General features: G+C 40.6%; 1 protein-coding gene across 1 annotated transcript; it reads right to left on the minus strand.

The window, feature by feature from the left end:
* Positions 1 to 1,464: 1,464 nt before the first annotated feature.
* On the minus strand, positions 1,465 to 20,796 carry LOC111606254 (flocculation protein FLO11-like). The gene is made up of 4 exons (XM_023326641.1): positions 20,550 to 20,796; positions 10,106 to 10,279; positions 9,076 to 9,121; positions 1,465 to 7,276 (listed from the first exon to the last, which is right to left on the minus strand). The coding sequence occupies exons 1-4, from the start codon at positions 20,660 to 20,662 to the stop codon at positions 2,255 to 2,257; spliced, it is 5,355 nt and encodes a 1,784-aa protein (XP_023182409.1). The 5' UTR covers positions 20,663 to 20,796; the 3' UTR covers positions 1,465 to 2,254.
* Positions 20,797 to 23,669: the final 2,873 nt, after the last annotated feature.

Raw genomic sequence — 23,669 nt, forward strand, 5'->3', positions numbered from 1 at the left:
TGTGTTAACACCTCTCTCCTTTATCATGTTGCATAATACAAGATAGGTTCCCCTTTGGCTTTGTTTTTATCAGCTACCCTGGCTTATTGGTATCAACAGGTTACTTATTGTGCTGGAAGAAGATTTCTGATGGGGATAATGGGTGAAACCGTTTGGTGCATAACCAGTTTTTCACTTTAAATATAACAGAATCGTATATTTGAGCCAGACTTTGTGTAATTGACCTTTTAATTTTTATTTTTGAATATTTGCTGCCAATCAGCTGTAAGGATGGAATATTTGATAGGCTTTAGTATTTCAGGTGCAATGCTTGGTAATAAAATATTTTTGCCAAATTGATGGACTTGAAATATATTCCTCCGCACAGTGAAAACAGGTCCTAGTGATCAAGACCCAAATGCTCAGGGAGAGCAGAAATCACGATAGAATGAAAGGTTGCACCGCAATTTCCTGCAGGCCAAGAAAGAATCTTTCTTAAAATTGTATCTTTTAGCACTTTGTTTCTAGCAGCAAAAATTAACACTGAAATTCCTGCGATATCAAAGTCTGACACGTAGTTATTTTAGCATCAACAAGATGATTCCTATAGAGGTGTAAGATGAACAACAAAGAACAGTGTAATAATCACCTGAAGGGATCATGACTAAAGAAATGGCAGCAAATGAGGTACCAAAAAAAAAAAAAAAAAAATTCAAAAAAGCCAGCAGGGATCTGGCAAAGAATCTGAGAAATCTGTCCTCCCTAAGCATCAACATGTGTGTACAAAAAAAAAAAAAGCTTTATATTTGCCGATCTGTTACGTTTGGCCTCTAAGTAGTGAAATTGTTCTTGCTGCCAGCGCCTAAACACAAAGAACCAAAAGATTCATGACACTGACCTATTCCCTTTTAAGCTTAAAAATAAAACATTACAAAGACTTAGAAACTAAATGCTGTCTGTGAGACCGATCATGACAAGCCTAAATTAATTAAACTTCCAATGTCTTAAGATTTAAGATAGAAACTTGACAGCCTTTGAAAAGTCTGATGAATTCGTCGCAAGAGGACAAGGGACAAGAAAAGCTGGCTAACTGGGAGCTAAATATATATATATAAAAACAAGAATGTTTTGCAAAATGGAACAGTGAAAGGCAGTGCATTCAGGATGACATATGCTGTGAAGCAGCAAAGCCCTTCCCAGATGATGTCAGGGCTTGATAATCTGAAGCAGAATGTGTTGCCTTGGTGTCAAGGCGTCTCGGAAAGCCACACAGTACACTTCTAGCAAACATGCGAGTATTGATCAACCACTGGGGTCAAAGGATGATTTATCTAGCCATCACCACAGCAGTTCACTGGTTGCCACAACTACTAGCGACAGGGAGGAGCTGTACACTGTGAGGCCTTTGGATGGCTCCACCTATAGCTCAGACTGTCGTTGGCACTCAGGAACTCATCTGGTTAGAAAGTAACACAGAAACAGGAATGGCGCCTCAGGCTTTTATTCCTTTTGCCTTACATGCAAATTAAACTTTATTGCCTCTAAAAATCATCGCAGCTATAAATAATACAGGGAAAGTCAAAAGGCTATGTTAGAAAAGTCAAATTTATTTATAAAACAGATATATTAAGATTTAGGATTGTCCTTGTGCAAATAAGAGCAGAATATTAGACAGAAAATATTAATAAATTCAATTCCAGTGTACAATTCTCATATTTACAGACATTTCAAATCCTTAAGAAAACAGTTTTTACTCCCTTCAATGGTCAAAGACAATAGAGATCATGAAACCTCACAGGACAGCGTATCATGCACCTTCGTGCATATTGTCGCCTGGCAGAATGAAATGCAAAGCTGAAGACAGAGCTTGTGCCGAAAGCTTAACCTTACAGAGTGCTTTGCTCTTTTAAAACAACCACATGTATACTTAGAAGCACTGGGCACATCCACCATGCCACAACACTACAAATGTTAAAATCAATCACCATTTGGTATTTATAAACTGAGGAGCTGCATACAAATAGAATACACTGTACATGAAACTAGGCTGATTGTATCAGGCTTGCTCATGCAGTAACCCAACTTCCTGCCAGGACTTGGTACACAAATTTTACAAAGCAGCTCAAGCACGGCAACTCTTTGTCTGAGCTACCCTCATGTCTTTCTTGTTGCAAAATAAACAAAAACAGGAGACACAAAAGAGTCATCATGAAAAAAACAAAAACAGATTTCTTTCCACAAAGTTCCCTGCTTTTTGTTCTTCTCCAGACTCCTTTCACAGCTCTGTCTCCTTTTCTCCATCGTCTGAGTCTATGTAATATTCATCGTCCGTTGTTGTGTCAGAGTTGCTGCCTGAGGATTCGTCAAAAGTGTTGAGACTGGACACAAAGCCCCTTGAGGGGCGATGCGCTCTGGAGGACTGGCTGTCTGCTTGGTGTACTGCTTCTGGTGAGCTGGGAAAGCTGTGGTTAGGAAGACTAGTAGCTTTGGACATGCGTCTGGTTACTGGTGAGAGGGGAGGCGTTGGAGGAGGGGTTGGAGGACCCTCTGTATCCCATGAAAAGTGGCAGATGTTAATGCTGGGGCTGCGAAGAAGACTTGCGTTTGAGGGAGTACTAGCACTAGACTGAGAAGGGGGCACTCCTGAGCTCCACTTTGCCAAGCACTGAGTCAATGATCGAGGAAGGGATCTGGATCGCATCTTCTCAGCATCACAAGGGAAACGTGACATGCGAGGGTCATGCTCAGGCTGGGTATAAAACTGTCCCATTTCAGCAGGTGTGACGGACCTCTGGTGCAACTCACTGCCACTACTTGCAGAAGATAGAGCGGGGTGAGAAAGATCGCCCACGCTCATAAACCTGGTTCCAGTCGAAATCCGTCCAGGCTGTGCCGGTCGACTGGAGAGGACAGAGCTTACAGAAAAGGATCTCCCTGGTTCAATGCCATACTTTAAATCCGCATACGATGACGTAAAGGGTTCATTTTCCTTTCCTGGACTTGAAGTGGGGGGACCAGTAGATGCCCGGCTCCTTCTTGAGACTCCCAGTCTGATTCCATCCACGGGCTCAAATGGAGATGAGGATTCCCTGCGCCGCTGAAGCTTTGGGCTGAAGAATACATTGTCCTCAAACACTTCCGCAGTTGAAAATGGGGAGACAGGTGAAAGAGAGGAAAATGGTGAGAAGGGACTCCTGGGGCTGGGCGTAGACTTCCTGCTCTGAGATGGATAAGCAGCATTAGGGCTGAGGCTCCCATCAACACTGTGATCCGAACAGGAGAGGAACGGGCTTGTCGCTGTGTGCTGTCTCTCACTGTTCACACACATATCAAACTTTTCAACTGGGCCATGGACTGTCAGATGAATTTGACTTTGAGGTGCGGCACAAGAATTCAGATCCTCTCTTTTGTTGCCTTGAGCGGGATTTTCTGACCATATGGGCAACTCATTTCCTGCCTTTCTTTCTCCAACAGACAGTGCTGGTTCGAGAGTGTATCTATTGTCAGTTTGTCTTTTTGTGCCCTCTATTTTCACTGCCTTGTTTTTCAGCATCGTCTCTTTCTCCTGTCTTCGCTCCTCCAGAGTTTTGGTACTGTCTGCGCTGGCATCGCTGACACTGCTAACGTCACTTGATCCACTGACAGAAGGTGTTAGGGAAGTTCGCCTCCACTTCCATGGGAAGGACGAATCCTCCTCTGTTCGCTTGGAGCTGAATTTTTGCTTCAGTTTGTTAAACATCTGGTCCACTTTGTTGTGACTCTTGGCGACCCTGTCCGACTCCGACCTAGATAAACCAGAGCTTGGTGTGCTGACGCTTCTCTTTATTCCAAACCGGCTTTTCTTAGGACTTTCTTCATTATTAACCTCAACTGAATAAAACCTACTTTTACCCAGACCACTCTCCTTCGTGCCTGTGTTACTGGTTTCATCAAGACTGTTGCCACTCTTTGTTGATCTGCCGTCACTGGAGCTCTGATCAGAATGCCTGCATGACCTTTCAACTGCTTCACTACTCTGTGTTGAGCCTGGCTGTGGCTTAAACTTGGTCTCCACAGAAACCAAAGTGTTTGTGTTGTGTTGTGAAGATGTAGGTGTGGTGGTGTTCTTTGGGGTGTCTGTAGCTGCATCTGATTTGGATTTAATTCTGTAAACAAGTGTTTCGGTTACACAGGTTGAAGAGAAGCTATGTTCCTCATCACCTAAAAGAGACTGTGAGGTGACATGAACCCTGTTGTCAAAAAGCTGTATTTGACTATTTGGCTGATATTGGATGTGGCCTTGAAGGTTATTATTGTTGACCCGGTCAGTGTCTGAAAGACTGCATACCGAGCTTTCTTGTTTTGCAGTTCCACTTTGGAAGGGTGTTAAACAAGTCTGGGATGGTCTGACAGGCGACAAAGGGGGTTTGAAAGTGGAAACAAATAGGTTAGCATCTGATGAAGTCTGTGGAGTGTGATTTAAATGAGAAGGTTGGGAAATCAGAAAAGTCTGTGGCGAGGTCATCAGCTCTCCTTTTGACTGCCTGGTAGACATTAGTGTAGAGTAAGGTGGGGTGCTATAGCGATGTTTATAACCACTGGGGAAATCAGGAGGGAGGGAAAGGGGAGCGGAGTAACGACACTGAACTGTGCCAGACTCCACTGACTGCGTACGTTCCTGCCTGGTTGTAAATGGGCCGTGTACTCCCTGGTCGGAGCTCATAGTATCACCAACTGTGTGCTTGTTTATGCCACGCTCCCTGGTCACTACCTGAGCACAGTCGGATGATAAGGAGCGATATTTTCCTCCTTTTCCCGGCTGTGTATTGTTAAAAGTCTTGTGGACACCCCCTTCTGGGCTACCTGACTGTGGATATGAGAAGACAGAGGGGGGACTTTGGGTGAGATTTGTGGGAGCTGAAGAGTTCCCCTGGACCTGGGGAAAATCTGGCTTCTCCACACTGACTGACTCTGAACACTGTCCATCCACTGAGTCCTGCCATGTTACTCGCCTCTCTCTCTTTCCATGTTTTTTTGGTTCTCTTTCTAGACTGTTATAAACTATGCTTTTTAACTTGGGGGGAGAAGGTTCTGAGGTGGGACTAGCAATTACTGGAGTTGCAGGAGGTGTTAGGAGAGAAGAGGCACTCACAGGAGTTGGTGATGTCATGGTGGAAGCGACAGGAGGGCTTAGGGTGGATGGGCTACGAGGAGTGGGAGCAGAGGATGTGGTTGGAGTGGCTGATGTGTAGCTGCCTCTTGTTTTATTGAGAGTGTTTACCGAAGGAATAAGGCTGGTCACAGGTTTAGAGTTGTAAGGTTTAGGAAGGCAGACATAACTTCTTTTAAAACCAAGAGGTGAGACGTTGGATTTACTGGTAAATGTTGATGTTTGAGCTGAAGAAGATTGAACTTTGTTGTTAGAAGAAGCTTGTTGAGACTGGAAAGAGAGTGTATTTTTGGTGTTTGAACTGGAGGAGTTGTTGTAGGTAGTTTGAGAAGGATAAGGTTGATCGCTCGGAGTGGAGGAATAACTATGGAAAAGAGGGAGTTTGCTTGACTTTTGTGTGTCCATTTTGTTTTGAGATGTAGGCGCACTGGTGGATTTCAGTGGAGAACCATTGTATTTACCGAAGCTATCTGCGGGCAGATTTGAGGTCATGGGAGTAAATGAAGTAGATGAAGGTACATGAGCTGAGAGCAAAGTCTTTCTTTCATCATTCTTGTCTGGAACCTTGGTTTGCTTTAGTGTTGTTTGTGCTAAAACTGTGCTAACTTTAGAAGCAGGCCGATAATCAGGCATACTCTGAGGTTTTTGTGGTTGTCTATTGTCTACATTTAAGCCATGCTGCTGGATGGCAGTTCTTTCTGATTCAGGTGACCGCATCTTTAAAGAACGGTTCATGTTACTTTTGCAAGCTAACTCCACTGTGTTGTTGTTATCACGGTTAAGCATATAACTACCCCGTCTTTTGTTGTCTGTCAGACTCGGAGAGTCCGTTTTCTCATAGTCTTTCTTGTTTGTGTTTTTCACACTGAGAGGAGAACTGCCTTCCTGAGAAACTTGTTTCCACCAGGAAGTGGATTTCAGGTTTGTTCGCCTTGGAAGACTGAGAGTTTTTAACGGAGTAGAGTGATCAAGCGGAAAATATCTAGTAGGAGAAATCGAGCTCTCTGAGAATGGGATCGTGTTGTCCACATTCTCACAATTTTGCTGCCTCTGAAATGTAGGTCCGGAAGATGTAAAACCAGTTTGGGTCATTTGAGACTGTCGGGTATAAGAATTGTCTTTCATAGTCCTGCTTGTTGGTGAAGTTAGAAATGAAAACTTCTCAGATATGTTTCTCTCTCTATGATCGGAACAAACAGGAGAGAGTGCCAGTCCGGTTTCAGTTGTCCTGTAAGAAACCGGTGAAGGAGAGAGAACAGACTTTGGTCTCTCTTGCTCATTATTATTGAGAGAACAGTTCCGAGATGAGGACTTCCCTTCAGGGAGGACAGAAATTTGACTGGAGTTTATGGTATTAGGGTTAACTCTTCTAAAAGACAGGAGAAAGCTGCTCGTTGTTGGATTTGAGCTAAGAGATGATTGTCGTCCTTGGAGGTCCATTTGGGGAAGCCTTTGTTCATTAAGGTTAGGGGAGAGGGGAGACCAAGACATTGGAGAAGTGGCTAGAGGGCTTATAGCGCCTGAATCTAATGAAACAGTTGAAATCATGTCCTTTTTAGTGTTAAAATCCAAACTTGAAGGATCACTTTTACTTGACCAGCCCGCTGTATTACTTCTGGTTCTCAGGACTCTCCTTGGAATGTTCGATCCATCCATCAACACATTCTTTACACCTTGTTGGTGATTTGGCGATGTATTTGCAACTTCTTGCAAATCCGCCTGAGCTTCTGAATATCCAGTTCCATCAAACCTTTTGGTCCGCCTTATACGACCACCCCACTGAGGAGCGAGAACTGTTACCATGGTGGAAGACAACATGGGTACAGGTTCATCAAAATGGTTGCCAAAATAAGAATGGTTTTCCAGGTGTGCTTGGTGTTGTTTTTTGTCTTTTTCAGTTCTAATTAAAGATCCGGGGCACTGTCTGGACTGTGACTCACATGGACATCCGTACAAGTCATTATGTTCATTTGCTCTGGTGTTACTGTTAGAAAGAATGTGAGTTCTGTTCAGGTTCCTGGTTATTCCCAGATCATGGTTAACAACATTGAGGAGTTTTTCTTTCTTCTTGGTTGAAAACAGGATTGTCTCCGACGATGGACATACGCTGGTAGTTTCTATGGAGGAGCTGGATGAAGTTCCATTAACCTGTTGAGATACACAACATTACTGTTACTGACCGAATGTTCTGTATTTGCCTCTAAACAAGTTTTTTTTCTCACCACAAAATATTGTTCCCTAGACACAGTACCATGCATAAGCACAACTGCTCCTTAATCTTTGATATTTAGCCACATAACAATGACAAACCTCAATGTATTTTATTGGGATTTTAGATAATAAACAATGTGGATCTCTGCAGCCCTCCCAGAGTTACATGACTAGTTCACACTGCAAGATTTTTATGCAGATTCTTGTCACGGTTTCCCCCTTCCAACAACCCTAAGGAGGCCCCAATTATCGGGATGCCTCTCAAGGATTATTGCTGTTGTGTGTGGTGTTAAGAATAGCTCGGCAAGACATTGGGACCACTCTGATGTAAAATCTGGGGCATTCGACATGTTGGATTGTCCTGGTCCGATATTGCAGTATGTGTGGTGTTCCCTGAAGAAAAACACAGCAGAGTCTACCGAATGCGTCGCTTAGCTAATTAGAAAGTGATGTAACTGAAACAGGGAGGGAAATCCAAAACACACAGAAGACAAAGCTGCCATGGCAGACCAGAAAATCTGGTGGACATTGTTTTTTTCTCTATTGAATATAGTCCGGAAGCTATCGGCATTACCTTTTCCCGGTTAGCCATGTTTGTTTACTCTGAACTCACATTTGGTCTCGAGAAGTTATGCAAGACGTTATGCGAGAGGATATCCGTCTGAGATCTCAATGTCGGTGAGTGAAAATTGGTTTGTGTTGTTCCGGTCGCATAGCTGGACACCACCCTCAGCACGACCCCACACAGGCCCCACAGGCCTGTTATACCTAAGACTTTTTATCATCCTGTGGTGGTCTCAGATTTTGAAAATCGGATGATGATTTTGAAATTCTGTTGTGTGAACTAGGCATAGCAACAATTCAAATTAGAACATAGCCTTGCACTAAAACATTGGACTAGAGTGTTCCTTTTGTTGACTGCTGTTTTCCTAAGAACAATCCGTCACTTCTGAAGGAACTTGATTTCACTGGATATTAATTACGGATATCAAAATAAAGGGTGGTGATGATCACACAATTGCTTTTATGCTTTTTGCTTGTGAAAATCTGTTAAGACGTATAATTTTTCTTTCCCTTCACAATTACACAATACTATGCATTAGTCTGCTGCGTAAAGTCCCAAGAAAATGCATCATGGTGTCATTGTAACATGTCAAAAATATTGAACAGACAGGGATACTTTTGCTGTGTATTTCAAGTACAACCATTACATAACTGTGTGTTTCAGTAGTTGTTTTCATAAGTCAACTTGCTCTTATCATCCTTATCTCACCAATGCAAATTCCTAAGTAGCCATGAAAAAAGCTTCCTGACTTTTACAGCAGGAAGGCTGCTATCATAATTCCTTTTTTTCCTCTCATGTGCTATCAGAATTTCTAACTACATGCTGACTTCAGCCAGAGCGTTTTAAAAGCGTATGTTCCCATGCAACAGCTATTTTAGAGATTGAAGCCTTGTCAAACAGGTTATTTTGAAAGGCATGAGAGAGTTCCAGGGACACAAAGGCGCGCACACCACATACACACACACCCTCTGTCTCTTCCAACTGTTAAAATAAGCATCAATCTCAGATGTTTTAAAGTGTCACTCAAAGAGCCAATCACAGAAAACCGTCGCCTGGTTCTAGAGAACTGAAAGCTTTGAACTCGCCTCTCGATTAGAGCGGGAACTCTTTGAATAATGTCGGCTCAAAAACTGTAATTTGTCGTATCACTTTCATGAGAAATTATCTTTACCTGCAAGGTGCTGTTCTTGGTCTCAGCTAACTCTGGGTCAACCAAACTGGAAACAAGGGAGAGAGAGATTGATTTAAATGTGAAATTAATCTGATATTTTAAAAACATGAAAAAAATCCATTTAGTAGTAGGATATAGCAAGGATAAGTAAAGTCTACACAACGATGTTAACAATAATTTCTGCTGTTAGGCACACCACGTCGTTCCTCTGCTCTACTCTAATGTTTTTAAGCACAAACATTAGAGGGATTACATGGCCAACTATTTCCACGGGAACGCTGATCAACCAGACTGTCGGCATTCCTCGCTTCCTTGTTCTTCTCTAAACAGCTTTCCCAGAGTCAGATGTCCTCCGACGTTGCACCGCATCTACTCTCAGGCAAGCACTCTTCCAAGATATGAATATAAGGAGGAACAAAGGAAAGACAACAATAACACACACCCTATATTCAAGATGTCTATATAAGGGAATAACAGTCTAACATGACTGCGGGCAGATGGGAGAGGTGGTTGAAGCGAGGAAAGTCTGATCTCTGTTGACAAGCTTATTAAAGCCGCACGGCAGCGTGCAAACTTACAGAAAATAAATAATATAGCGTCATTCTTCTTACAACGTGATTCGTATTCATACACCTAAAATATAAAGTGATTTATTTTTTTTTGCTAGACATTAACAGAAAATATCTGGTAGAGTTCATGCAATATTGACTCAAGAAGGAAACATAAGGAAAATAATTAGCCAACTGGAGGATGATTTGAGAAACTATATGACGCATTAACTGTAAGAATGTTATGTTATACTTCCTGAAAGACGTCCCACACTTTATTTAGGAGTTTCATTACAGCTTTTGTGAAAATACAAAAAAATATGCCACTTCCTTGTGCACACCACCAGTGCATCACAGATGGAGGGGAGCAAACAAGGTCCAAAGATTCAATTACTGTTTGACCAAATGTTAGAAAAAACATGTGATTTAAATGGCGGAATGAACCTTTATTGGCAGATATTGTAAAACAAAACGGTCCGTACCTGGACCACGCCTCGAGAGTCTTCTCTAGTCCCAGCTTCGGATTGGAGAGTCTGAGTATGAGGCTGGTGACGAGGATGGAACCAGCAGCGTTCTGGATCTTGACCTCTGAATGACCCCAATGAAAGGCCTTGTCCTTTCCTAGACTGCCTGCTGATGTATTGTCCTGGTGACCACTAATAAGAAATGAGCAAAAAAAAAAACAAACACTTGACATCAGACTGATCCCTTACTTCAGAGTATTATTGATGCAAATATTAACATTGTTTACATCGCTGTCAGATTTATCTGATTGAACTGCTGGTTTTGCCTGATTATGTCACTAAGAAAGTTAATCACACTTTGGTGAGTGAAATTGAGATATGTGGAAGCCAATATGCAGAATTTGGAAGATATTGTGCAAAATATGGTATTTTAGCATAGTGTATTTTTCTATTACTTTTACTTCTTATGTTTTTGTCTGAAGAATGAACCTATCCGACAGGCGCATCTAAATAAAATCACAAAATTATCAACATGTTTTTATGCATTCATTTCACATAGAATGGTTTATTCCTATTCATTTTAATGATTATCATGTAAAGCTTATTAAAAATTACAATATGACGCGAGACTAGAACACGTCTACACAATGATTGGGAAGACACGATTGCATATTGCTCAGAAGACACGCAGGTTAAGACACAAAGATAGTGACTGCTCACAGAGAGCTGTATCCAAGCACAACAGAGGAATGTTGCTAGGAAGGAAAAATGTGATAGAAGAAGACACACATGCAGAGATAAGCTCAATCTTCCTATGATTGAGGGGGGAAGTCCAATCAGAGAGTAGGGAGAAATTCACACAGACTGTTTCATTTCTTCATTGGACTACAAAGGTCACATTCCATCTCTTCATTGATCTTGCATAACATGAACATTTGCCCGTTAGGTGCGAGAAACAAAATAATTTGACCGTTTTTCATGCTTAAGAAATCCGAATTTAAAGAACGGATGAGATGAAAGCAGCTGAAACAAGAAATGGCTTGGTTTAAAACCGACAACTTAATAGTCCAGATCTTTGAGTGAGTATTTGAAGCAATAAAATATGATACAATGAAATTCACAGACTCAAATTCAGGACGCTTCTGTGGCCACAAAAAACATACGGGGAAATATTAATGGGCATCACTGGTTGTAAAACACAAAAAATGAAGAAAAGTTACTAATCTCCAGGAATGAAATGTCACCAGATCTTCTCTTCAAGTTATTGTTGTTTTATTGAACAAATTGCAACTGGCATAGTAGTATATTGGTACATAGTATTAATAAATAAGTCACAATTATTTATTGTAGCCCATGTCATTCTATGCAATATCAACTGACACAACACTACATGTGTGATATATTGTGCAGTTATGCTTCTAACATCTTACTTATAAATTAAATGTTATCTGCAGAGCCAACGAATGGGCTTAAATTTTCCCTGGAGGGACCCTTTGTTTCACTCAAAGAAAACTCGAGGCCACTTCAAAAAGAATCAATAGTTATTGGTGTTTCTGAAGGAGAAATGAGAGCAAAGAAAGACCCGTTAGTGTACGTTTGTTGAAAATGGCAGCAATCAGCAAGGCAACTCGAAAATGGCCACGCAACGAAGGAATGCCAACAGGAATTAAGGATGGTATTCCTTATAAGCTTTGGCGCGGTTGGGGCTGTGCCAGAAAGTAAACACGTCTGCAAGGGTTTCTTTGTTCCACATATGTGAAGTCATTTAAAATATTTTTGACAAATCCAAGTCTCACTGTGAGGGCACATTGAAGTTATTGACATGCACCCTGTTGTGTATCGGTTTCACAGTAGCTCTTAACATTAGCGATAAAGGGATCGGTGCAGTCAGCCACTCCGCTACGATCGTTCAAGAAATTCCACAAATATTGATTCAGGACGTCCCTTGTTAAACATGGATTCTGCTACAAGACCCTTCTGTATATTTACCCGAGATCCTACCAGAAAATATTAAGGATGAAATTGCTCAGTATTTTTAAACATGTAACTTCAGAGAGTATGACGAGTTTATTTATGAGCTGAACTAAACTGCATGGCTATTAAATTGCAACCCTAGAAAAGAACCAACTGGGAGCAAACCAGAGCTTGAGCAAATCCCTCACTATAACTAAAGAGTACAATTTGTGAGTTGTGGTTTCACAGTCAACCACAACTGTGACGGAGGCAGAAAGGTGGACAGCCGCACCTCCAGGAAATAGCAAAGAATATCGCTGCGGTGTTTCCCCTGCAGTCCTCATCAATTATTACTATAAATTCCAGCTGTTAAAAATCATTAACGTCGCCGGTACAAAAAACCCGGCTTGAGTAACCAACAATCATGGACTGGATAGTGTCTGAGGAAATGTTGAGAAAACACAAAGGTCATCCTGGAATGATGGGCTCATTTTTTCCACTTTGATGATATAGCAACACAAAAAAACATAGCAACTACTTTTCTTGTGTCAACGGAGGGTTTCATAAGATAAACATAAAACTTCAGAAGAAAAAGAAGTCACAAACTTTGTGATACGACACCATTTTTGCTGCTACGTTTTCCCCGTTGATGGAAAACGTGCTTAATTGTATTTCTAGTATTTATCTGAGGCATTTTAAAAAGACCCATTTCACTGTATTGGAGCTGAAATGATGTAATAGGAGTTTTTTCCTGTTAGTTTGTGACTGGACCATGTAAATGTTTAAAAGTTTAAGAAGTATCTTAAAACAGGGGGAAAAAATCAATAATTTACCAATTATAAAGAATTAATCCTGACTCACTAGTGGATCATTGACCCTCTGTGTGTTTCTGCAGTGATTTAATTACTGCAGGATGGAACCGGTCTGAAGGTAAGGCCAAAGGAGAGTTTAACAACTCCTCTTGCCTTTACTGCTCTGAAAGCGCAAGTCCTATTTGTTGGGTTTATGTAACAAGTCAACACTTTCTCCTCCTGCCAGCGGACCGAGTGAAGACGCCCACTCGCGGAGTCACTAAAACTTGCATATGTGCAATCCGCTGCTGCAACCCACGGCTGGTGTGTCAAACCAATGCAGCAAGGATCAACTCTTGAGTAAACACAGCAAATGTAATGTCAGGAATTGTCTCTAAAAGGGCATTCACTTCCACTTTTTATGAAAATGTACAGCTAGGAAGCTGAATTTTTTTCCATACATGTGACGTAGGGCTAGGCGATAAAACAATAACAATCTCCACTGCGATAGACACACGACCCAGAATAGCGGAAAATATGTCCAGTGGAATTTTGATAATTTCATTGAGCCAGAACCGCACAGCATTCTGGGGGATGTAGGCAGAAGAAAGACTTTAGCCACTCAACCTCTCACGGCCAGCTAAGAAAGCTAAGTTGTTGGCGTCAACTAATTCACTCACTCTTTGGTTACCTAGCAAGAACCTGATGAGTAACATGTGCAGCAGCAGTTTCATGTTGCCCCCAACATACTCGGGTGTACATCAGTCCTAAAAAGTCTTCGCTTGAGGAGGACAAACACACATTTTTAAGACAGCAGACGCGTACTTGGTGACACCAACTCGCACAGGAAACTGCTCAGAAGGGAAAAAGTATTCATATCGAACTGCTTAGTATACAACACCGAGTTGATAACGTTGGGAGTCAATGCAACCAGTGGCATGACGGCTACTGCGAGCAGCACTGACAGTTGTTTGGTGGCTGCCTTAGTGGAAACAAAATGGGGATAGGCGCCCAGCTAGCTTATCAAACTTGCTATAGGGTCCATTCAGACTGTGGGAAATGAAAGAATTTGTCACAAGAAATGTAGGCCATTAGTATGCTTCTCAACCATCAGGTTATACTGTGAAGTTCACAGAATACACAGTATGCCTGAGTATGTGGGAGCAGTTTCAGATTTAGCCACCCTGCTTCGTAACGGCTTAAAAATAAAAAAAAAGATCGGGGGGGAGAAAATGAGTAAAACAGCTCAAGAGGAAATTGTGGATAAAAGAGAAAAAGTCAGTTTGGCAGCATTTTGGATAGTTAAAAAAAAACAACAAAAAAAAAACTAATCAATAATTATCGATATCAACTGATATGAATATCATATGTTTTTCAGCAATAGCCTAACCCTACTGTAACCTTTTTTAATTTTTCCTAAAGTGTATACAGAGCTCAATCCCACCTTGCCCTCAGGGGTGATTTACTGGCATCACCCGAGAATATCATGCATTAAAGCCTGCTGGAACAAGACATGAGAGAGAGAGAGAGAGACGCAGAGAGAAAGGTGAAGAAGGAGGAGCAGGGGAAAGACAGCCTCATATTTTCAGAATGTTCCACGGATAACACACCTTGAGCGTCTTACGCCTCATTTTCCTTAAGGCGTCTGAAGAGGTGTTCTCGCATGACAGAGATACTAATGCTTTTAAATCCTTTGAAGAGGAAAAAGCCTCGTCTGCCATTGTGGATCAGATCGATCAGATTCACACAGACTAATTAGCTCTCCTTCGAAAGTAAGAGTGTGACTCAGGCACCCTTAGTTTAGAGGTCACTAAAGGTTGCCAAGTTTGCTTATCGGGCGGGGCAGATAATTATTAGCTCATTCCTGGGACTGTAGCCGCCTCAAGCAAGGCGCCCTTCCCTACTAATTGGTCCCTGGATGGTGGAACTACATAAGAGCACAACGTGGGGTGTGTTAACTTTCTCTGGTAGTGGGCTTAATTGCTTTGTCTTTCCAATTAGTGCTCCTTCATCGCAGCACTTAGACAACTCAGTGCAACAACTGCTCATCATTAGGTTCTTCCTTCTTCAAATGTGCATCTGCCATCAAAGTATTAAAGGTAACAGGAGGTTCAGAGGCTCCCCACTGAAATGATGATGAGATCAAGGGGTCCCAATGCTCATCAGTCATTCATTGTGATTGGCCTCGATTATGCCATCTTTCTGACCTTTTCCTACAGCTGTGGAGACTAAAGGGCCGAGAGGGATTCAAGTCCCAACAGTGGAGAGTTGTCAAGGTTGGGCCGGAATAATTAGCTGAAACAGAGGCTGTATAGTGATGTGTGTGTTGTTTTAGCAGCTAATAAAGCTGATGTGGTTTGTGGCAAGAGAGGCAATTATAGGTTTGTTCCTCTTTGATCGTTGTCAGAATCATGTTTTGGCAAATTTAGATGAGAAACTTTCTTTTTGCTGTACCCAGCTTTCTTTCAAACCTGAATGTCATGTTCTCTAACTTTCAAATCTGAAGAGACAAATGGGTCTAGGTGTCAAGCCATATTGATGGCCTAGGGGAACAGGAAGCAATTAAAATGTAATTAAATGTACCTAGACATCCTTAGTTATGTTTATGCATTAGAAAGATGCTTTTATCTAAAAAAATGTGGTTAAGTTCTGTCAGAGGTAATAGTGTAGAAACAAGGTGCAAGAATAAAGGGAAATGGAGGAAGAGTGAAATAAAGGTAGGTGATTATCTCTAAAGGATTGGGTCTTCAAGAGTTTCTCGAAGAGAGACAAGGTTTTGGTAGATATTGTAAAACGGCACATAAAAGGAGTCTGGATTGTCTTGAGCGTGGTATTTTTGGCACTCCTAGCCAAAAATACTTTGACAACCAAAGTGACTAAGTTGCTGTGAGCGCATTCAAGTAGATGAGTTTCATTAAGCTTCAGTAAGCTAACATCAGTGACTTGAATTTGTTCCGACCGGCTAAGGGCACCCAGTGGGACGCAATGAACAGAGATGTGACATGTGTGTCTTTTAGGCTAACTGAAGACCAGACACATCCGGAGCATTTGAAGAGGTTTCACAGCATAGGCTGGGAGGCAAATTAGCAAAACATTGGAGTAGTCAAGGCAGGAAATTACCATAGACCTTAGCACCAGGAGCTGGGTAGTGTATTGGTTTGAGTACAGTCTGATTTTACTACTGTTTATCAATTAGAAGAAGCAGAATTGAATAATGGAGGCAACATGTTCTTTAAAAGTCAGTTAATTGGTCATGACCTAAGTTTCTAGCTACCTTTGATGGACCAAAATATGGCGACTCAGTTTAAATGCAGATATTGTGCTGCATGGTTGGTTGGAAGAAAACCAGAAAACATCTACATCAATAATAATGTTTCCATTTTAACTAACGTTATAATGATAATATCTTAACTTCTCAAGGTTCCAGCATATTTTCCATTTCAAAATTCCGGACTATTCCATACTCACTCCAAACAATTTCAGCATTTTCTGTAAGAAAAAAAAGAATTGTGCTCAAGTTTGATTTAAATGCCTGCATGTTAAGACAAATAATAAAACACGTGCTTGTAATTCAGCAGTGTGGAAAAAAAAGGATGTTTCACTGCTTCTTTAGCATCTGGACAGAAACCAAATCCATTTTAAGACCTACAACATTCACGCTAATTTGAACTGGACTGCCCTGATCCAAACACGGATTTATTCACAGTACAGATTGCAGCCAATAAACCCTTTTTTCTAATTGTGAAATAAAAAAAAAAAATTTCTATTTAGCATCACAAGCGCTTCAGATCAGACCCAGGATTTTAAATCAGAAAGTTTTAAAATGGTGATGTAATGTGATTATATCAGGATCTTACATAATCCTGGTATAATCACAGGATTATATCAGGATTTTAAAATCCTGGAAAAGTGTCATCTAAATAACTCAGAGTCCCAAACACTGATTACTGGAATACTGCAGTGAAGATATGATGAAAATAAGTCTGGAACAGAGTATGGAAATATAATTTTTTAAAAATATTTTCCATTCTTTCTGACTTATTCATAACAGGACACAGACAAAAATAAATTCCCAAATTTTCAAGACTGCTTACAAACCACATACTTTATATCATATCTTTCTATATTTGTCAATGCCAACACTAATAAAATGGCTTTTGTTGGTTTTGCAAAATTTTGAATATTACTTTATTCTGTTATTGTAAATTAACATTGACAATGTTTTTTTTTTTAATTATTATTCTTAAGAATACCTTTTGGAAAATGTTGCCTTTTTACCAAATAACTTATAGGAAAAAAAAGGAAAATAATTCAGCACTGGCAGTGTTAATTTTGACTATTAATTGTTTAACTATCAACTATTTAACTATAACCGCAGATGTCCCTAGCTTTAGAGTAGAGAAAAACTTACAGGTATCAGTCACATTTAACCTGCTGATGACAGCAGAACAAAATAAAAAAAAAACTTCAGCCTTTATTTGACAGCTGATATGTAAAGACAGCTATCATGACTAGAATCTTGATCTCTCTGTGTTTTGATGCTCTGTAAGCCGATGAGTAACCGAGAGGCTTATTTTGGTTGCAGCATTATGTGCCTAATAGATGTTGCTGTTTTCCTTTTTTTTTTTTTTTTTTTTTCCCACATGAGGTCAGCTTCGCTGTGGGTGTGTGCGCAAGCTGCCAGTTAGCACTTACATAACTGAAAGGACTAAAAAAGTGTGGGTGTGTGCGCTCGGCCCTGACGAGCATATGCAATGGAGCAACTCCTGCAAATGATTTACTCCTTAAAATCCCGGTTAAGTCTCGGCCTAATGAGCTTCCACCTAATGGGTTTGTGATACATCTGCATGAGTGTCAACAAAACACTGGCCAGGACAAAGTGAGACTTGTCCCAGTGCTGCCACACCTTCATCGCATGTTAAATTTAAAGAAATACTGTTTGCTTTGCTGGTACACCCTGGGCTGGTTCAGAAGGAATTAGCAGGAGGACAAGGAAAGCTCGATCTCCAACATGCACAGACAGTAACTGTGTGTGTATATATGGCCGAACTGCAGAGATCGGTGAGCAAGTACCAGCTCGTCATTTAAAACGCTAACAACTGTGCCCTGAAGTAGCACAACCTGATGCCGGCGCTTTGTAGGTGCAATAAAATACCTGCACAGAGGCATGCAGCTACACATGCAGTATGGGGGTCTAAAATTGCCAAAAGTCAATAAAAGCACAACTAGATAAATCATTACTTAAATGTATCTATATTTGATTAAAGATGAAAATAAATGCGCACACAATAATTCATTAAATATGTAGTTACACTAGAATGGCTAGAGTTAGTCCACTTTGACGTATACCTATATCGGCTTCGATAGTCCAACTGGCCTGAAGGATTTTATCTAGCAGGTGCTTTTGTTCAGTAAATAGGGCCATTACCTTATCAGTACCCTGGTAATGGCCTCAACGCATCTCACAGTTGCACAATAGACTTAGACTTCGACTTCGACTTAGACTGACTTTGTTGTCATTTTCAATGCACAGGGTGTATAAAGAACGAAATTTCGTTGCATACGGCTCAGGATAATGTTTGAAGTTCCAATGTTGTGAGTAAAATAAAAGTCTGATGGCAAGTAGGAAAAAGCTGTTTCGGAACCAGGTGGGCCTGCACCGGATGCTGCAGAACCTCTTTCCAGAGGGCAGCAGGGAGAACAGTCCATGGTGGGGGTGTGAGGGGTCACTGATGATGTTTCGGCCTCAGGACACGCATCCTGCATCGATGGTTGACCTGACACTTCGCCCTTTTGCCTGAGCTGGGTGTGGAAGGTTGTTGCCGAAGCAGTTTCTCCTTGTGTGCCTTCTTCTCACTCACATGAGAGTTACCGAACTCTTTTGCAAGCTCAACCAGGAAGTCCACCCGTCTCTCCTGCACCCCAATGCATGCCTGATAAAGCACATGTGCATTCAGTGCTGCCATGTCAATCATGTTTGCCAGGTTTGCTGACCAGCTGTCACATAGTGATGGAACCTTGGTCACCCCCCGCAAGATTATGACTGAAATAAATGCCATTAGTTCTTGTGAACTAAATAGGTGAAGCAGTCACCTATTTATCCTCCACAGCACAAAAGGCTGCATGCAAATTTGCATGTGCAAAGTCTCCCAGATTTCTTTTGCTTACACTTTTTGCATGATTTTTTTGAGGTGGATCAACACAATTAATTTGGTTAGTTTATTTCTAAACTGTCATGTTATACCCTCTTAGCTTTATTTCAAAGAGAAACATTACTAATTTCTTTTAGAAAAACCTTTGCATATTTTTTGAAACAGATTCTATGTTTTGCAAACTCTATGTACATTTGGCAAAATGACCTGGATAATGCAGCACAACATCATGGATCAGCTGCAAAAGGTCACATCTCTCCAAAAACACTTCATGTATGCTTCAAAAATAAACTGAAGAGCACTACCTACAGGAGACCTGATCTCCTGCAGGTATCATAGATACCCACCCCCAACATGGACTATTCACATTCCTACCTTCTGGCCTGACGGTCAACGACCACATTTACAATTGAAGAAGGGATGCTAATTTGAGCCATCAGAGTCGTCAGGGTGGACTCCGGCCTTTTGGCCCTGCTGAGCCGATATGGGAAGGACTCGAAAACTGTATCATCCTAGTATAAACATGATGGGGAGGAAAAGGTCTAGATTTTCCAGCACATAATTATTTTACTATTTATTTTATTTTTTAATGACGCTGGGTGAGGGACATTATACATTTATATAATAGGTCAGTCTTTTCCATTAAAGTCACTGCTCTAATCAATGTTATTTAAAATTAACAAATTTTAAAGGTTAAAAAAAAAATCATATGTTGGAATGTATCTGGTGAAAAAAGCAACAACTTCAGTAATTTCCCCATGCAAAGCAATACAGAAAGCATGAGCTAATCAAATATCTGAATAAATGCTGAACTAGTTGTATGATTTTAACAAAAATCGGTGTACTGATTTTTGACTTGTTTCATTAATGACTTTTCTAAATTTAAAATAACTAAACATTGATGTTTTAGACAAACATTTTAAATATTTATGGACAAATCTGATATTTTTAAGGTTTAATTTTAAGAATTATACGAATAACTACAAATTATTATTACACTTTTGGGCACTTTGGGAAGTCCACAGTTATCACACAGAGCCAAAAAGGGAAGGTAATTTATTTTTATGGATGCGAGCTGTCAAGTAAAATAGGCTAGAAACTTAAATGGGTCATATTCTATTAGATAACCCATAAACCGACCAAAATAAATTAGGAAAATAGCTTTGTAACAGTTAAACACACACGTAGTTTTAAAGGAATGTTTCCATACTATGGCGTTATAAAAATCAATATATTATACAACTTATGAAATGTTAAATGACAGGATTATTCCATAGCCGAATTCACCCAAATGATGTCCTGAATCAATCGCAGCTTTAATTTGTACGACACGACTCAGACGTTTTCCAGATAATCCTTACATTTCTAAAACCGCAGTTTTTTTAAGCGAAGTTTGGCGCGCGTTCGTCTCCCTCCGTAATAACCCGTCTCGAATCGCTGCGAAAAAGCCACGCAGACGCCTAACAAGTGCGCAGAATCGTGTAAGAACACCACGAGAAGCGAAACCACTGCACAGTTTTCACAAAGAGTCTGGTAAAAGTGAGTTTTAAAGTGATTTTCAGCTACCTTGCAGTTGGAGTCCATGCAGTCCGAGCTGTGGCGCACTGAGGCGTCGTTGTCTCTCCTCCTCCTACTCCTGCAACTCTGGGCTCCAGCTCTGCTGCGTCACTTGTTGACATCCTATTTTAACCGGTTCAGTGGGACCTTGGCATTCAAGATGGGAGTGCACAGCATCTTAAACATGCACAGAGGAATTCGGTGGGAACGTACAGCGAACACAGACGCCACGAAGACATAACCTCAGGTTAAAGTGCAATACCTCCGGTGACTGACAGGTGACAGACACAGATGGACCCGTCCCATTACTGCAGGTTGCTTCCTTGGTCGTTTCCTTCCCCGACCACTTCTTCGTGTCTCAGTATTATTCCCTCTTACCACAACATCCAGTCACTTTGCAATAGTAAGGACAACACTGCAGATATTAAAGCAGATATTTCTAATGTTTTGGCCAAAGATTCCTGCTTGTTGTTGATACAACTGTGTCAATGTTTTATTGTGAAGAAATTGCACATAAATCCACCAGCTGGCACCAGGGATGAGGGAACTTTGCTACCACAAAAGATTTAAAATCTCACCACTGCAAGCTGTACAGCTTTTTTTTTTTTCTTTTTTGGTTTTGTATTTTCTTTAGCCACAGTTATAATTACAGATTAATTAGCTAATGCTGATTCATTTTCTGCTTGTCTGGACCTGGAGAAAAGTTCATTTACACTTTGTCTATATGTAATTATAGTCTTTTTTTGTAATGCTGGCTCATACTTGACAGTTCAGTTTCTGGTTAAAAGCCTGAGAAATTGTTGAAATTCAATTGAAAACACATTTTTTCATTAATATATCGTAATGTGTCACTGGACATTTCTTCAGAGTGATATTACTCATCCCTATTTGAGCTTTTTCTTTTGGAAACTTTTTATTAAAACTATAAAACTCTAAGCCACTCCCCTGAATTGATCATTTACAGGATTTTTCTTTTTTTAAAAAGGGAGAACAGTGAATATCATCTTTAAACATTTTCACCTCGTGTGATTTCATGAACTTGTTAGAAATGCTAATGAGCTCATTGACAAAAATTAAATGATTAAAATTATAGTTATTTAAAAAATAAGTTAAAATAACAGTGCTTGTTTAGCAAAAGACATTCTGACATATTACATTTAACATTACAATTTTTTCCACTGCTCAACCTCTTATGTTAAATGCAGAATGCAAAAATGTCAACAACAAAAAAAGAGCATGTTTTCGACAACATAAACAAGAGGCCAGTGTTGTCATGGTTGCTTTAACAGGAGGTAAATCTGCTTTTCTCATAAATCTGATGCATAACTCTGCTGCCATAAATGGAAACATACCTCACTTATTCTTTACGCAGCCCTTTTCTGCTTTGGTCTGTTTTTTGTGTGTAGCTTCCACACCCTCCATCACCACCTGCTCAAAGGCTTGCCGGCTCTGGGCCGAGCTTTGCAGGGAAAACAGCACCCTCTTCCTGTTCTGACTTACTGTTCTTTTCCACTGGAACTCAGGAAACGATTGCTGGGGAGAAAGTCAAATGAATCCCCGGCCCAATTTAGGAAGCACAACCCGGAAAATAGAATGACCGGACGGGGACCGGTGATGATTTAAGTCCGTTTGACTACAACGATTGGCAAATCTAGTAGAAAAAAAAAAAAAGGCTGTAGAGCTGTTCAGATTACAGTGATTTCATAATTAACTGAGTAACATATTACTGAAGCATTTTCCAATTCAGACTTAACTTTTCAGCTTCATCTGGGTTTTAAAGAACTTTAAGTTTGTAATCTCTGACTTATTGTTGATACCGAGGCCATTATCTCCTATAGCCACTCTTCAAAATGGGAAAGACAAAAGAAAAGGAAACTTTTGAATATTTTTGGTAAGCAGCAGGACACAATCCAACGCCCTTTTATGAAGCAGAATTTCGCAATTCCATTTCATAAATATAAATAATAGAAGAGAATATGAAATGGTGCCCAGAGGACTGTAAAAAATCATCACTTGCATTTGGTTTTGAATTATTGCAGCCGATAAATGTGGCTTTACATAAAATTTTAATCATTGTAAGTTTGAATATTCATGATGACAGGGATGACCTAAAATCTTGTCAGTATTTATAAAACTTTTCAAATGAATAGCTTAGAATTTCTAAATGACGTTCTGTTGAAAAGCTATAAGCAGACAAATCTCTTTGTGTTGTCATTTTGGCCTCTGGAGGCTAAAGCTAACGGCTAGTCAAGGCTGAAGTGAACTTCTACCGTCGCTCAAATACGGCAGTTTTATGTAAATACGACTTAATGAAACGTTAAAACGTTGCGATGCCTGATTAGGTGGTTATTTTCACACAAGACGATTATTTACACAGAAAATGAAGATTGGAGGTGGTGGCGTGCCACTCTGTTGTTTCTCACTCCAGTATAAACAGAAGGCTATGGCTTAAAGATGCTAACTGTACTCCATCGTCCAACTCAACATTCCCAAGCAAGACCTCATTCTCTCAACAACTTTGATATGCTGTTTGTCAGAACACCAGACACAAACAGCCCACTTGCGTTGTGCTCCTCTACACAACAAATTCTAGCTTTAAAACCTCGAATTGCCCCTTTAATTTCCCACTGAACTCCAGAGTTCAAGCCCATGTTGAGGGACGCGTAATACCAACAGAAACCAGAAGAGGTCAGTGTGGTTCTGTGTCAGTGTGGATGTGGCTCAGCGTGCCGAAGCAGACCTCCTCTAGATCGGATTTTAATTCGGTTTAATTGCATTTCGAAAACCTAAAATATGGATCATTGTACATTACGAGCAAGTTTAATTTGAATCAACTCTGCGACATTGAAAAAGTATCCACTAATATCTTTGACAGTGGGTCATAAACCTTGATTGGATGATTTATATATTCCCGTGTCTTTGGTTGCAGGTTCAGAGTCAACTTCTCAGAGTGAGCGTGAATAATCCAGTCATTTTTTGTTGTTGTGGCGGAGCCCCATCATCCTCCCCCAACATCATCATCCTCGCCTCCCCGCCCCCTCTCTGTGAGGATACAGGACGGCGGTCCTGAGCTGTGACTCCTGACGGCTGAGAGAGAGAGAGAGAGAGAGAGAGAGAGAGAGAGAGAGA

This window comes from Xiphophorus maculatus, chromosome 21, assembly GCF_002775205.1.
Source record: "Xiphophorus maculatus strain JP 163 A chromosome 21, X_maculatus-5.0-male, whole genome shotgun sequence".
Classification (NCBI taxonomy): domain Eukaryota; kingdom Metazoa; phylum Chordata; class Actinopteri; order Cyprinodontiformes; family Poeciliidae; genus Xiphophorus; species Xiphophorus maculatus.